The sequence below is a fragment of the Atractosteus spatula genome, chromosome 14 (assembly GCF_055471065.1).
Source record: "Atractosteus spatula isolate fAtrSpa1 chromosome 14, fAtrSpa1.hap1, whole genome shotgun sequence".
In the NCBI taxonomy this organism is placed as follows: Eukaryota; Metazoa; Chordata; class Actinopteri; order Semionotiformes; family Lepisosteidae; genus Atractosteus; species Atractosteus spatula.
This window is the reverse complement of record NC_142719.1, coordinates 41926002-41941629: the sequence shown is the minus strand read 5'-3', so window position 1 is coordinate 41941629 and position 15628 is coordinate 41926002. Positions and strand designations below refer to the sequence as shown.

The 15628-nt window shown below is 46.2% G+C and overlaps 1 protein-coding gene across 12 annotated transcripts in view; it reads right to left on the bottom strand.

Annotated features, from left to right (window-relative positions):
• Positions 1-2100: 2100 nt before the first annotated feature.
• The window catches only part of fam13b (family with sequence similarity 13 member B), a 64125-nt gene continuing 50597 nt past the window's right edge, over positions 2101-15628 (bottom strand). For 7 of the 12 annotated variants that reach the window (XM_088932864.1, XM_088932863.1, XM_088932862.1 and 4 more), the window contains 10 exons: positions 13935-14145; positions 13256-13394; positions 12888-12969; positions 11224-11447; positions 10844-10927; positions 9453-9548; positions 9072-9155; positions 8428-8618; positions 7697-7798; positions 2101-6385 (listed from right to left, as the gene is read on the bottom strand). In XM_088932864.1, the coding sequence (XP_088788990.1) occupies positions 6262-6385; positions 7697-7798; positions 8428-8618; positions 9072-9155; positions 9453-9548; positions 10844-10927; positions 11224-11447; positions 12888-12969; positions 13256-13394; positions 13935-14145 (1337 nt within the window). In that variant the 3' untranslated portion in view covers positions 2101-6261. The remainder of the gene's footprint in view (positions 6386-7696; positions 7799-8427; positions 8619-9071; positions 9156-9452; positions 9549-10843; positions 10928-11223; positions 11448-12887; positions 12970-13255; positions 13395-13934; positions 14146-15628) is intronic. The other 5 variants (XM_088932866.1, XM_088932869.1, XM_088932868.1 and 2 more) reach the window with 3 other exon arrangements.

Genomic DNA, 15628 nt, shown 5'->3' with positions numbered 1-15628 from the left:
TTCTGGACCTGGAGTGCTGTCTGTGTGGAGTTTGTACGTTGTGCTTATGTTTGTGTGGGTTTTCTCAAAAGAAATACTGGTAGGTTAATTGGCTTCTGGGAAAACTGTCCCTGCTGTGAGTGTGTGCATCTGTATGTGCCCTGCTATCCCATCAGGGGTGTACCCAGCTTTGGTGCCTGTTGCTTGCTGAGATAGGCTTTGGCTTCACTGTAACCCCGAACTGGATGGAGCGATTAGAAAAGGGATGGATGGGCTGTAATACAAAGCAGTTACATTGACAGGTCAAGCCACTGTTCGTATGAGTGGGCTGCAGTTCTCAGATCGGCCACAGAGTGTCGGCCGTGCTGAACCTGAACTGTTTTTCATTTATGGTGAAAAACGTCAATTAAAACAGTAATGATAACATTGTATGAATTCATCTGTACATGTTTTATTATACAAAGAACAGCTGAGGTCTAAGTTAAACCAGCTTGAACATTTTCTGAGAAATGGACATTCTTGAACATTTTCTTGAACATTTTCTGAGAAATGGCTGATTAAGAAGGGCCTATGCGGTGGCACAGTGGTTAGCGTTGCTGGCTCCCAGCGTTAGGGTCCTTGGGTTCAGTTCTTGGGGTGCTACCTGCATGGCAAATCTGAGGCCGAGGTGGCAGTAGACAAACCGTGAGTTGGTCTCTCTGCAGACGTTAGACCAGGGCGAGTTGAGTGACGAAGATGCATTGCCATGAACTCAGCTCAGCGTGTCCATTTGCGAACGTGGCGGTCACGCAAGTTCAGCCCTGGGTCGGAGCGCTCGAGGTGATGTGTGCTCACTGGCTGGCGCTCTGGCTGTAGGAGCAACCCAGGCGTGCTCTCTGTCGGTCAGTGTCCTTCGTCTGTTGCACAGTGAATTTCGTCCTTCTGCGATGTGGCTGTGCGCAGCTGAAGCTGCGTCATTACGTTGCTGGTCTCAATGTGCCTTAATCCAGAGTTGAATCTTTTACAGTGAGCGATCAAGCTGCGAACGATCAGTAATCAGAAATGTTATGGGAAAAAAAGTACACTTGAGGGACATCAAGAAGGAAAACTTTATAGATGCCACTTCCTGTTTTAAGACCACAATATTACGCAGGTCATCTACAATGGAATTTTTAATATACTGTACGTGCTACTGTGATACGTGCTACTTTACTGGTACTCAGTCAATAGTAATATTACTCCTCCTCAGTCCTGAAGTCTGTGTTTTTGTAAACTTTTACATTTTTTTGTAGTCTGGGTGAGCGTTGAGGCACGGTGTTAAAGTCCCAGAGATCTGCTCCTTACCACCTCCTTGACTGGATGCGCATATCCACCATGAAAGGGCAGGAAAGTTGTCAACAGTCTTCAGCAAATCAGATTCAAGAAATACAGCTCAATATATCATAAAAACTAAAACCCCTTTCATACTGATCCCTAGGATGTGTGAAGAATCTAGGAAAGGGATCTCCCGCCCTGGTCCCTGGAGAGCTCCAGTCCAAGGTCAGCAGGCCACCCATAAACCAATTCCTAAAAATTACTAAAAGTCTGGAGCTATTGCATCATGGTCACTGGAACAGGTGATCTGTTATATTAAGTAATTTGGAGCTCATTCAAGAACATAGTCAGAAAGGTTAGAAACAATAGGAGGCCATTCAGCTCAGCTTGCTTCTCTGGTGTTAAGCTAACTGATCCAAGGATGTCCTCCAGCTTTTATTAAAAGAATCCAGGGTAGGACTGAAATGCGAGTACTCTATCCGTGAAGGACCAGAGCTCTCTTAGTGAACACGTCACTTCCTTGATTAGCAAACGTCCTTACCGTTACTGGCAATCTTTCAAAACGTCCGAACATGCAAGACTCGCTGGGGCTCTCCGGGACCAGGGTTCGAATCCCCTCTTGAAGAATGTGGGGCAGTTTGACACTGAATGACTCCTTACATTCACCAAAATGTTTGTGTCATTAAGCCAAGAGTTCATAACTTAATTCTCATGTATTTCTAACCAATACACGGTAGTCGGGGAATCCTGTATTTTTGGCACTGCCTATCCCTACAGCCTGCAAGTCTGTTTCTGTGACACACCACTGAATGTTTGAAATGCTGCAAAACAGTGTGAAAATGAGTTTATTAAGGAAAAGCACATATTGAGGGGGAGATGCCCTCCTTCCATGAATACAGGCTAGTTTATTGCTTCATCATTCATGGCACAAAAAGAAAAACAATACAAGTTCTGCCATGCATGTTCGCTATAGAGACCAGATTCTACAAAACAAAGCAGACGTTTAAGCCAATAAAGAGCTATTACACTAAGATCAGTCAAGAGCGGGAGTGTACAAAATAAAAATACAAAATTATATAATCGTCATAAAAAGAACACAGACCTTGAATCACACAGATCACAAGTGTAACACGAGGTGTGAAGGTCGTGTAAAAATAGCTTAACAGCGATCACATTCATCTTTCAGATTTTAGTAGTGCTTTTAAAAAAACAAAACAGGACAAGGGCTGCATTCTCAGAATGCTGTGCAAAACTCCATCACAGCCCCCCCTCCCTCCCTCCCACCCCTTACCTCCCTCTTTCCACAGAGGGACACCAGGATTTCTATACCAGAAGCACAAGAAGAGAATGAGGCCTTCGGGTTTGTTATGAAGCAGATGCAGCAAATGCTACGATCCTAAGTCATGTACAAAAATGTACACAGTATGCAGAGCTCTCAGCACCACTTTAATGGGAAGGATACATCCGTCTGGTGATCTCTTCTTCAGAATTACAAGACCTTCTCTGTAACTCATCGCTGCCTATAACCGAATTTCTACTCCCTAGTCCCTGTTCGCAAAGCATGCCGCCTGATTTCATGTATGTTCAGTTACTATGAATCAATCACGAACCCTCTTCCAGCACAGCTAGGGAGAGGAGACTCGGACTCTTGTGAAGAAGCCTACCTACTTCTCTCTCTCAGTCCATTACTTTCACTGCATTCACCTGTCCCTGATAAGTTTGTTTAAAAAAATCATTTTTTTTTAAATTGATTAACAATTAAATTGTTAATTGAGCTTGGTCTCCAGAGATCGGCAACCTTTAGGGCACACTTTGGCAAAAGTCTCTTTTTAATTTCACACCTATAAAAGGCACCCTTAGAAACTGTCCCATCTCTTAATGCCCTTTTAAAGAGCTCGAGAGAGCTAGTATCAAACCATAAAACGTATTGAATGATTTTTCTCTACATAGGTCAGCAACAAGCCAGCAGGCAGAGAAGAGTGAGTTCTTTGCGAATAGAGAGACAGGAGTTGGCTTACGGGGAGGGAGATCTGGATTCTGGAGGGCTGGTGTGTCTGCAGGTCCTCATTACAACTCAGCTCTTAACAAGCTCAATCGGCCCATTGATAACTTAATTATGACACCTGAACAACTTCTTCCAACTCTTCAGGTGTTGCTGCTTTACAGAGACCTAACCCCCCCCCCCAACACACACACCAGCCCTCTAGGATGAGGACTGCTCAAATGCGTGAGGCAAGTTTGAGCCCTACATGAAACAGAGAAAAGGCCTTTTTTCGCTCTCTTCCGAACGTGTTTTTTTCTATTTTTTTTGTTTTTGAAAAGCACAACAAGATGCATGCAGTGTGTATACACGTATAAAAAAGGAAACCAACAATTATCAGCAGCCATAACGAGAGGTTGCATGCAGATACGATGCAAGTGAAAGGTCAGTTACACAAGAAATTAAATAAGAAAAGGGTAAAAAAGCACCAGAGAAGAAATCAGCCATGTTGAACTATTCCGACGACAACAGAAACAACCCTTTAATAAATATTTGCCGACAGCTGCATGGAGATCTTCCCTGCTTCTTCTCTGTATGGTCAGCCTTGACTCCCTGGTGGAAGCCCAGAGGTGGAACAGTCTGAAATCCCCATTTCTGCTCCCATTTGCGAAAGTATTTGCGTTTTCGGTCGGAATTTAGCTTCGGAAAATCCTGTGAACAAAACCATGCTTCTTCCCAGAAGGATCAAGACACAGCGATGTGTGCAAAGCAGGGTGTAACTGTTGGTTATTTGAAGGGCTGAGACAGGGAACTAGCTGATCCCATACAAAATGAAAGCCAGAAGACAAAACGCTTTTACTGTGACAACTTTGAGAGTCCCATAGCTGACTTTTTCCAACTGTCTGGAAAGAAAGGCAAAGATTAAATGTACGTGTTCTGGAGTCCTTGAGTGAACTCTGTCTTGACTCCTCACTGCTGAATGATTCAGAACAGCTGGGTTTTGAGTGAGTTATACAATAATACCTCACTACTGATGTCTGAACAGCAGGACCTCTTTGCACTGTTACAGTCCCAGAGAAGGAAACCTTAGGTAAGGTAAACCATACAGTGTCCAAAAAAAAAAAAGCCCCAAAATATATCAAAATATATAGTAGGTCTACAGTCTGTTTCACGTTAGCTGTGCTCCAAGATATTCATGCCCTTCTGCATGCAGAATGTTAAAATACGCTTCTGCATCTGCAATGACTCAGATGATAAACACGACAGTGTCAGAATGACACGTTACTCCCCAGTAACAGGCACTAGAATCCCCTGCTGTGAGAGCCAGCTGAACCCGACTGCGGCATGCCCACTCCTGCACAGAAAGTGGCGCTGTTTCTATCCAACATATTTGTACAGACGCTCCGATAACTGAAACCACCATTTGCAAACGTACTTGAGCGCTAAACACAAAGATATATGCAGTGCCCGTCTTGTCAAACACGATTCTGACGGACTGGAACTTGTGCCCGGGGAACATGACTTTTCCTTTAAGGCTGTACCGTTTAACTGCAGTGACGCATGCTCACAGCCGTGACTGTCTGTAGCATGCATCTGACAGGCAAGTGAAAACTACAGGGATGTACTACTTCAACAACCTCCAGTAGCATGTGCATTTCGCCAGGCTTCATTCCGAAACCTCCGCACAATGAAGCAGACACCCACTTCCCTTTTCTTCTGCTTGCATTAGAGCAAGATGAAAAAGAAAATACACAATAATAATAAGTCTTTCAAGCCTGTATATAAAATACAGCCACTACTGGAGAGAGTTAAGAGCAACAAGAAACAGTATCTGGTCAACACATGTTGATTGTTTTGAAACCTTTTGAAATGTCCCTTAGAGGAAAACAGTCTCTCACTGGTTCTGCAAGTACAAACTTTGTGCCCAGGAGGCAATGAAGGTGCAGGCCAGCACGAGGCTCCAGGGACTGCCCGCCACACTCTCGTGTGTCCGTGCAAACAGCTGGCGGTCACTCTGTGCCCCTGCGGTGTCCACAACACATGCAGACAGACACCACGTGGGGGGCAATGGAATTGAATTATCGCCCCCCTCAACCGATGAGCCAGCTGTCTTCCTTGCTGCGTTTCAGGAGTAAATTCTGTTCACCTCTCTGAGGTACACAGAGATTTAAACGTCTTTTTTTTTTAAAAAAAAAGAGACGACTAAAAGTCCGCATAAAACTGCCGTCGGCTCTCTTGGGTCGGCAAAGTAGGACGAGGCCGATATTACAAGTGACAAGTATATGTATATGGTCTTATCCCACACCACCGCCTTGATCCTGTTTTTATGGTCAATCCTGCAGATGAATGACATTGACCTTTACATATGTAGATAGTAGATACAGATTCATAAATATATTCACACAATTAAAAAATGCCAGTACTTGATAAGTGAAGGTAAAGCTCTTAAAATGGTTCCGTATCTGTCCATTTGCCATCCATGGCATGGGCTGTTATCTTGAGTTTCAAAAAGAGTTTGCTTCATTCAGTCCAAACAGATAAACAGATGACAGGCTACAATATTATGACCATCCGACATGCAGGTCTGTTTAATTTCCGTTGAAGTTTTTTTTTTCTGAAGGATATCCCAGCGTAAGAAACGTGAAGCTGTAAACTAAAAGACATCGGTAGCTCTGAAGACTAAATTTTCTTCCTGCTTTTGCCAAAAAAAAAAACAAATGAGGAAGAAACGACAGCTTTTATTGGTGGAGAAGATGCAGCGCTTCCTCAACAACAGGCAATAGTGCTTAAATAATGTTTTGAAGCGGGAAATGAAAGCGGAGGTATTCCTACGTGCCCTTCTCTGCAGCCTTGCAGTGCGGTGGTGCTCCCCCAGGGTGCTGCAGTCCAACAAGGAGCCAGCAGGGGGCCCCATTCTTCTATGTCTAAAGGTGCAGGGTGCCGGTGGTCAGTCAGTCACACTAAAACATTGACCTGAAACCCTGAACCGCTGGTCAGCAGTAAGGGCCCTAGATGGACTTGGAAGAGTCCTGCTTGCTGATTAAAACCTCCAGCAGCCGGAGCTTGGCTTTGATCCGCTTGTATTCTTTGTACTCATCCATCATAGGAGCGCGGTCCTCCTTCTGCACGTTCCTGCGGGAGACACGAAGCACAAAAGGAAAGCGTCAGCTTTCAGCGTCAAGGGACTCAACGTCCATTAAGAATCCTGCACTGTGGCTGATGGACAAGAGACAAACGAGGAAAAACTGTAAGGCAGCAAAGAGATGTTTGAGTCAGCTGATAATAAATGACTTTATTTACTCATTAATACTGTACATATTAAATAACACCTATACAGCCTTTATATGGCACTGTAAGAAATCCAGCTCAATTTCCAGTTTATATCTGCAGTAACATGAAAGGCCTCAAGGGGGTGCTCCAGGACATTAGAAAGTGCTCTTCGTGCACATGCATAATGGCAGCACAGTGTAATTCACCGTGAAATGAAGGAGTCATCATAAACTCTTTACACGTGATGCGCACCAACAAATTCTAAAGCAGCTTCAGGAAGGAGGAATCAAAAACCGCCCAGGTTTAACATCACTCAATGTGAATGTTAACCCAGTCGCCGCTGCTGAAAGCGCAGCGAGCCAGACGGCACGAGCAACTAGAAGAAATCTGAACTGCAGGAACGCTATGACCCCAGACAGACTGACAGTGATAGGCAGTGTGTGCTTGGCCTGGAGAGCAAAACAGAGCCACTCCCTTGCCAGAACTAAGTCCTACTGAAAACTATCAAATTAACTAAACTAAAAATTATCCACACAAAAAAGGGGCGGAGCAGTGGCTCTGTGGCTAAGGATCTGCCCCTGTGGTTGCCGGTTCAAATCCCGCAGCCGGCAGAGGAATCCTACTCCGTTGGGCCCCTGAGCAAGGCCCTTAACCCCAACTGCTCCAGGGGCGCTGTACAATGGCGGACCCTGCGCTCTGACCCTGTCTGTATATCTGTGTCTCATGGAGAGCAAGCTGGGGTATGCAAAACGATTAATTCCTATATGGCTAATAAAGTGATCTTTATCTCTCTTATCTTAACTAGCGGTTTTGGTAGACCACCGCCCTCATTACAGCCTCAGCTGGTAGAATTGGATGGATTTCAAAACCCTGTGGTAAACGCGCTGTGCCCTGTTCGTGCTGCTCGCTGGGCTGGGGGGACTTCCTAATGTTTTGGCAAATGAGCCGTAGCGTTGCTCTACGGAAAAGGCAAAAGGGAGCTCCCAGGTTCCCCGAACACAGCAGGAAAAACTCTGCATTACGCCCACACAAGCAAAAGAAGGGGATCAATTCAACTGACAGGAGATATCAGGTGAGGAGAGAGGAGGGGAATAGATCAGAGGAGTTGGGAGAAGGACTAGCAGAGGAGATGGGTGGTGTTATTGTGAGGAGCTGCGCCGACGGCCCACTGACCTGCCGTTCTGCTGGTAGAACTCGTCCTCGAACTCGCGGATGCTCTTCCTCAGCTTCTTCTTGTCCGCCCTGGCTTTCCACAGCTGCTCCAAAAGCTCAGGCCTGAGGGACACAGACGGAACGTGAAGAACACAAAGAAAGGCCTCTCCTGCCTCCATGTCCAGCAGAGGCCATCTGGGAATTCCCTCTCGTCTCACAACAGGGCTGGTCTACAGGGGACACTTGTCTTAAATCACCCAGCATGAGAGATACTCCCTAATCATATGGAGAATATGGTGTCTGGCACCTTACGCAGACATTAAATACGGTGTGTTAATGTGCAGAGCAGTAGTGCTGTGAGGTAGTACTGTTGTAACGTCCGCATATTTGTTAATGGAGCAGCCAAGAATTGCACCCAGTGCCCACCTGCAAAGAAAACCAATCAGCAAACACTCGGATCCGTCCCTTCTTTAAAAGGTGGAGTTAAAAAATAAAATCTACAGATTTTTTTTTACAAACGAAGAAAAAAATCCCTTCAAGGGACACTTTTCACTTATTTATACAAGACTCAATGTAAAACCTGGTTGAGATACTCTTCCGTTTCAGCCTGCACTAGTTTCACACGTCAGTCCAGGTCCTCTCTTGATTTGGACCAGGGAGCTGGGCTGTCAGCTGACCACAGCTTGCTCTCTCATTTACAGGCGTCTCCGATGTGCAGGATGGAAGGACGGCGCGGCGCGCGATGTGCTCACATGGATGATGCGTTGGAGCTGGACAGCCGCAGGTCCAGGGCCAGTTTGCCCCCACTCTCCTCCAGCTTGGGGCTGACCTCCCCGTCCAGCTGGGCCTGCGGAGAGCACGGCTGGGCAGCTGGGTCCAGGACAATGGTGACCTCTGAAGTCTCCGTGAACACCCCCTCTTCCTCTTCATCCTCGTCTTCTTCCTACCGGCAAAGAAGCAACATTTACACCATGCTTCTCTGTGCAGCTGTTGTATTCCAACAGGCAGGGGTGACTGCAGGGGTGTTCGAGATCGAATCGTTAATCATGCCAGCGTGGACTTGTAAGTCTCGCCTCTTGACCGAAAACACAAACACACTGAAATTACTAACCACGTGCAAATTAATACTCCTCTAAAAGCCAATTCATTTTTTTTTTGTTTTTAGGAAGAAAGCATTAGCAGATAAAAAATAAACTGATCAGAAAAAAAAAATTAAGTCACAATTGTTTGGATTTTCTCCATTACCGGAAAAAAAAATAAGTCCTGAAAGTTTTTCCTGATAAAAAAAAAGCCAAATGATCAGCTCGTCAGCTGTTTTGTGTCCGACTGGGGCACTAGGTGTGTAAGAAGGATAATAAAACTAATTTCTCCTCTGCAGAGGGGCGCAATCGCCCACCTTGATCTCATCACAGAAGTGTGCCGTTTCTCCCTCAATGATGGGCTGCAGCATCTGGCTCCTCCTCTTGCTGGATGGCGAGGCCTAAAAGCATAGGGCAGCCATTAGCAAAGAGAGCAGCGAGAGAAGCAGGCCACATTCTAGCACTTTTCTACAGGAGCCGACACCCATGGTTAACGATTTATCATCACCCCCACAGTCACCGAAACTGCCTGTCGGGTCCATTTCAGGTGCAGGCAGCGCTGGCGTTTTAAAACGCTGGACTGCAGCAGCAGGCACGCACATGCTATATTGTGATTAACAGTACACCTCCACCCCACCCCCCTTAACGGCTGGTTTAAATAACCCTAAGCCGGGGAAGCAAGGAGAGAGGAGACGTACGATGATGGGCGTGATGCTGGCGCGGGTCAACATCTGTTTCACGAGTCTGTACCGGTCATAAAGAGGTTTGACAACCAGTCTCTCTTCGCGGGTCGCCTGCCAAGAAAGTCAAAGCAGTCAGTCGAGGTTATCCATACCACAGAGGGACAAAACGGAGGCAGGACTCTCCGATTGTTATGACGATATGCTGTTGACGATATGTCACTGCATCAACCACAAATGTGTCGGCCTTAGTCTGATAAGTGATGGTGCTATTTTTTCCCATCTGTTCACTTCATGATTTCCAAGTCCATTTTAGTGTACAGCAGTTTTAAGACCTGCAAGACCTATCCTCTAGTCCTGTTTAATCGTATATTAAATCACTTATGTGCATGTCTAATTATTTTGCCTTTATTGTCAAGTGTCTTGAGATGCAAGGGCAGCGCTGTATAAAAAGACCAGTTAACAATCAACATTATAATGAAGGTAACTCAATGTCTCTAACAAGCACAATTAAAATACACAGTGTCAGTGCAGTACAGATGCGGGTCTAGTACATTACAAAGACTCATGCAGCAATACTTTGCTTAGAAAAATCTACTGCCTAGTGACAGATAATAATAATAATGATTGCTTACACTTATACAGCGCTTTTCTGGACACTCCACTCAAAGCGCTTTACAGGTAATGGGGACTCCCCTCCACCACCACCAATGTGCAGCATCCACCTGGATGATGCGACGGCAGCCATAGTGCGCCAGAACGCTCACCACACATCAGCTATCAGTGGGGAGGAGAACAGAGTAATGAAGCCAATTCATAGATGGGGATTATTAGGAGGCCATGATTGGTAAGGGCCAATAGGAAATGTGGCTACACCCCTACACTTTGATTTTAATGACCACCGCAACCTTAGTTTTTCCCAGGACGTCTCCCATCCAGGTACTGACCAGGCCCACACCTGCTTAACTTCAGTGGGTTGCCAGTTGTGAGTTGCAGGGTGACAGGGCTGCAATGGCTTTACAACACTGGCCAAGTAAAAAAATTGATTTTATTTTTTGCTGCTTGGGGTATAAATACATGTATTTTTAATGGTAATCCTAATTAAAGGAACACAGCCAGCAGATTTATTTATAAGGCAGAAGAAGCACCCCTCATATGACAGTTAGTGGTTTTGCTCTTGCGAAGGGGTATTTCCAGTGCTTTATTTCATCACATGCTTGGCTGTTCCCAATTCAGCAAGATTTAAGACGCCTATATACAAAAAAGCTAAGATTCAAACAGATCTTTGTAAAGTTAGTCCGGTCGAAGCAGGCCCTGCATTTTGACACAAGTAAGGATACGGCAGGAATAAAAACGCCACCGTCACGACAATATAAAGAAATATGCAATATAAACGTAGCGGGCTTTACCGGGCGTCCATGGATACTCTCGTAGTACAGCAGGTTCTTCTGCAGCACAGTCTTCTCACCGGACAGCTGCTCCTTGGTCATTTTCTGTGTCAATGTGAAAACCAGGAAAGCCAGGTTAGGTATATGGGTACGAAGCAGTAGGCGAATGAGTTCAGGGCTGCAGTTTCATTGGCTCCACTCATTAAGCAATCCTGCCTTTAAGCTGTTCCTGCATGCAGCCACTGTTGCCTCTTGAATAATCGCCATCTTCTGAAGCCCCCTTGTCCTGGTTCACGCCATTTAGACGGTGGCGGTATGGAGTCCGGGACATCGGTCAACAGCTCCCGCTGCTCTGAAGCAGGGAAACCCTCCTCCTTCCCCATGGAGCAGCGGATCCTCACCCTGACGTCCTCCGGCCGGCTGTCCTCTTCCCGCTTGCCCTTCAGCCGGCGCTGGATGAGCTCCAGCGTCTCCTCTCGCGTGGGCCGGCACTCCTGGGCCTCCCCTTCGGAGCTCCCCTCAGACGCACCCTGATCCAGGGTGGAGCCAAAGCTCTTGGGCAGAGTGTTGCTCCTCGGCCGGGGCTGGGGCGCCAGGTCCCCCTCGGAGGCCTTCTGCCTAGTGTCTGCAGGGATCGAGGGTGGGGAGCGGGAGGGCCGGAGAGATGGGAATATTTTGAATACATCTAGACAGCCCGTCTGGCACCGGGAAACACAGAAGGAACGCACCTCTCCTCTCCGCAGAAGGAGAGTGGGTCAGCCAGGAGCCTCGCTGAGAATGAACACATCTATCAGGCCGATTTCCATTCTGCAGGGTGAAGCTAGTCTCTGCTCAAAGCTTGCTGGAGTGAAAAACTATTGCAGCGTTAAAGGACCTTTCAGCTTCTGCTATACATTAACTAAAGTGCTGCTTAATATAGGGAAGACCCTGTATCACAGTTTATGCTTTACTTTACTGAGACCGCGGCAATTCCTAACATCTGTGGACAGAGGCTTGCATAGAAACCTAAGAAAATCCCCAATGGCAGAAATGAAACTACAAGCTTTTCAGAACCAGAGAGGATTCTCCTGGAATTGGCATCCAAGCAACTGACTTGGGCAAAACCCTGACAAACAAACAAAGTTACCCGAACAGTGATTTAGTAATTACTTTCACTACTATCAGTTACACCACTGAACTGAGGCATTTCTCTGCATACAGACGCCTGAAGGCGGGAGTGTGAAATGGGATGTAATCAAGTGTGCTGATGTTGTGCACTGGAAACAGCAGAAAGTTGTGGAGAGAAGGGAGCTCTGTGATGAATTCAACACTGCCAGAGAATGCCAACATCCTCACAACATCCTTTAAGAACACCCTCCTTGGCATGGTTTGAATTGTTCCATGCTTTCGGTATGAATACGAGATGCGCTCACTCATAAGCCGGGCTCTTCTGAAGTTAATTCCTCATACTCAATAATTAAAGGTATTAGACGATCTCTAAGGGAGCTTTAATGGAGCCATGGCTGACATTTTGATTTTCATTTGCATCGCAGATACAGTCTTAGAAATCTAGGACATTCTCCAGAGTTTAACTACTGAGAACTGACCTCCAAGAACCTAGTACTGTGCAAGCAGATTACACATGATGGAGACAGTCTAACTGTAAGAGAATAGTGAGCTGATGGATCCAAACATCTTATGGTTTTATTTTCCTTGATATTTGTCGGATTTAATGAACTGCGAGAGACAGTGAAAATACGATGCACACAGCAAGTGCCTCCAACTTACAGATCTAATAGGCCCTGCTACAGTCCCGTGTGTCAAACTGCACGTGACAGCAAGGAGAAAGACTACACAAGTCTATCATGTGCTCTGACAATGCGGCCTTCTCACAGAAACGTTCACCTCTGAGCTCCAGGAAGCCCGGATGAAACGGTTCTCTGCTCTGACTGTTGACTTTGACCCCCACCCTACAATGCAGCTTCGTCTGGAACAATCCGCTGAAGGCATCGTCTGCTTTTCCCAGTTCCCATGGCGCACAACATTCTCCAGCTTAAAAATTAGTCACATGAAGCACGTTACCTACCTCGGATCTGTTTTCGTACTTTCGTGAGGTCCGTCATCCACTTCAAGACCTTTGGGTTAGCTGCCTTATCTCTGTAGGACGGCTGCAGGAGACATTGTTTTATCATCAGGCGATAATACAGGAAAACGGCAAGCTTTTCTTGCAGTGAGTGACCAGATATTCTACATTCTACAGTCATTTATCGTAGGTAAGTTAAATATTTTGACATAAATAACACCCAGACTGCAGTGGGATTTTGAAATGCATCTGGTTTCTTTCACGAGCCCATTACAGACAGAGTGGGCTCTTGAAAGCTAGACAGGCTTGGGGCGGTATTCCCCCTAGCCTCGGAGATCTGCAAACTGTCTCCCCACGGGATGACAACTCACCTTGTAATTCCTCTCTTTCTCATACTGCTCCTCAAACTGCTTGATCTTCTTCTTGAGGTTCTGGAGTTTCTTGGTGAGCTGGTGGGGCACGGGGTCGCCCTTCCCACTCTCTTTGGAACTGAAGGAGGCACGGCGAGGTCTGAGAGGATGTGGGGATGGCGAGGGGGGCATTAGCAGTGCTATGAAAGATAAAGGCTCTTGTGCTCTGGGGGAGGCCGAGTTCGCAACTAAGCCAGGGCTGAGCATTTGTTAATAAGGAACAAAAAAGGGCTAACTAATCCTCGGTCCTGGGTGCTTCAAAAAAAAACATTTCTATGAGTTACAAAGAACTAAGTGTGAACTGGGAACTACCATAAACACAAGAAAGGTAACAAATGAGAGGCCTGATACTCTAAATGAGTCGAAACTAGCGCAATGTACCATTTTAAAGTTTAAATCCCTGGATTTGAATTCTACACTTCTGACTATCTAGCCTTTTTATCACTTCATAACACCGTCTGGTGTCATCGACGTGAAGATGTAACTGCCATTATAATGAAACAATGCTTGAAAGGAGTACAGTGCCAAATTCGGTGGCTGCTGAACAGTCCCCTTCGGGTCTTGTCGAGGCACGTGTGTTTTCCAATTTGGGAATGAAAATGGGTCTGCAACGAGCGACTTGGGAGTGGCCCCACCCTACCTCCCGTGGGACGAGGCTTTAGCTGGGGAGCTGGTGTCGGGATCCTGATGCAGGAAGCGCTGACTGTGGCCGAAGTCCAAGAAACGGCGGGCGAGCAGGGGGTGGGCATCTTCCTCCGATGGGGTTGGCACCATGCGGCCGGCCAGAGGGGACAGCTGGGCCTCGCCCGACTCGCGGTCTTCCTGCCACGACTTAAACGCTGGCACCGGGTCTGCAAGACGGCAGGCAGGCACAGAAGAGGCGCCCCGTTAACCCAGAGAAGCGTAAACGCGCACAGGTTACGTAGGAAGCCCAGCCGAAAAAAATCCAAGCCTGGAAGCGTCTCCCACCAGTCTGCGCCGCAGGTGGAAAACTGACACCCCTTTGGCCTTTTCTGCAAGGATCAGAAACTAGCTAGGTTTGTCGTACTGCTGCAGGACTCTACGTTGTAAACGTCTCTGCTGTGACACGGCTTTCATTTCGGTAACCGATGGGGAGACTTAAAAAAAACGGATGTCAGCCCTTTCAGGATCATAAAAGGGAAAAGTGACAAAACGAGAACGTACAACTGCATATTCTCTGTGTTAAAAGTAATTAAAACACCATAAGAAACCAACAAAGATCCTTGGGACGCCTCCGTGGGAAGACCGGGTGCTATGGAAGACCACATTCAGAGGGTACTGGATCAAAGCTTGGCTTCTTTATGCCACAACGCAAACATCTCACAGAGTTCAAGAATAGTTTCAGCTTGTTGCTGGCAACACCGTGAAAGCTGCAGCTACAAGTGAGGTGCGGAGTCACAGACAACAGATGTAATACAACCCAAAACAGACAATTTAACAATAAAAAAAAAACAGAGATGGAAGTTTTGCTCGAGTGTGGGTGTGTTGGGAAACAAGAGGAGAGAAGAACATACTGTCTTTAATTCCCTCTGAGTCACAATAACATTCGGACTAAAGCACAAGCAATACTATTCTGCGTGCAAACGAACAGGTAAAGGTTTATTCCATGCTGACAGGAAAAGAAAAGAGACCCAACATTTTGGCTATGGAGCCTTCTTCAGGTTTCATGTCTTCCACAACTGAAGAAGGCTCCACAGTCAAAATGTTGCCTCTCTTTTCTTTTCCTTTGGACTGGAAATGAAACCCTTTACCTGTTCCCTTGCTGCCTACACATGCTGACGCAGCTACCTACTCAATATTCTGTGTAGGCCGACTGGGGAAAATATTTCAAGAAAAAAAGCAGGGCATATTATAATGTGTCTAAAGAATCTAAAGCAAATTAGAGCACAAGAGCTGCTTTAGTCTAAAAAATGAATTCTGTATTTCAAAGAAAAGAATTCACATTACTTGAAAGCCGTGCTCTGAACACTAGCTAGGATGCTCCCTTTTTTCATTAGAGCTCTGCCTCTAATGTCTTTGGCAGGTCTCTGCAGGTCTCTAGGGCAGAGTGAATTCACACCCAACAAAATCTTGAATAGAAGCTTCTTGGGGATTATTAAGATACTAACAACACAATGATCAGAGTGGGCCAAAAATGTCCTCCTCTCATTTGTAACCTTACTTGTGATCTTATCACTTGTACCAGCTTCTGATTAAGGGTTCGATATGTTTGTGCCCGTGAGAGAAGAAGAGAAGGGACAGATACAGGTTTCGCTGGGCTACGTGCTTTAATGTCAGCAGGGCAGACAGGGTGGGTGGCACAGTGGAAGCACC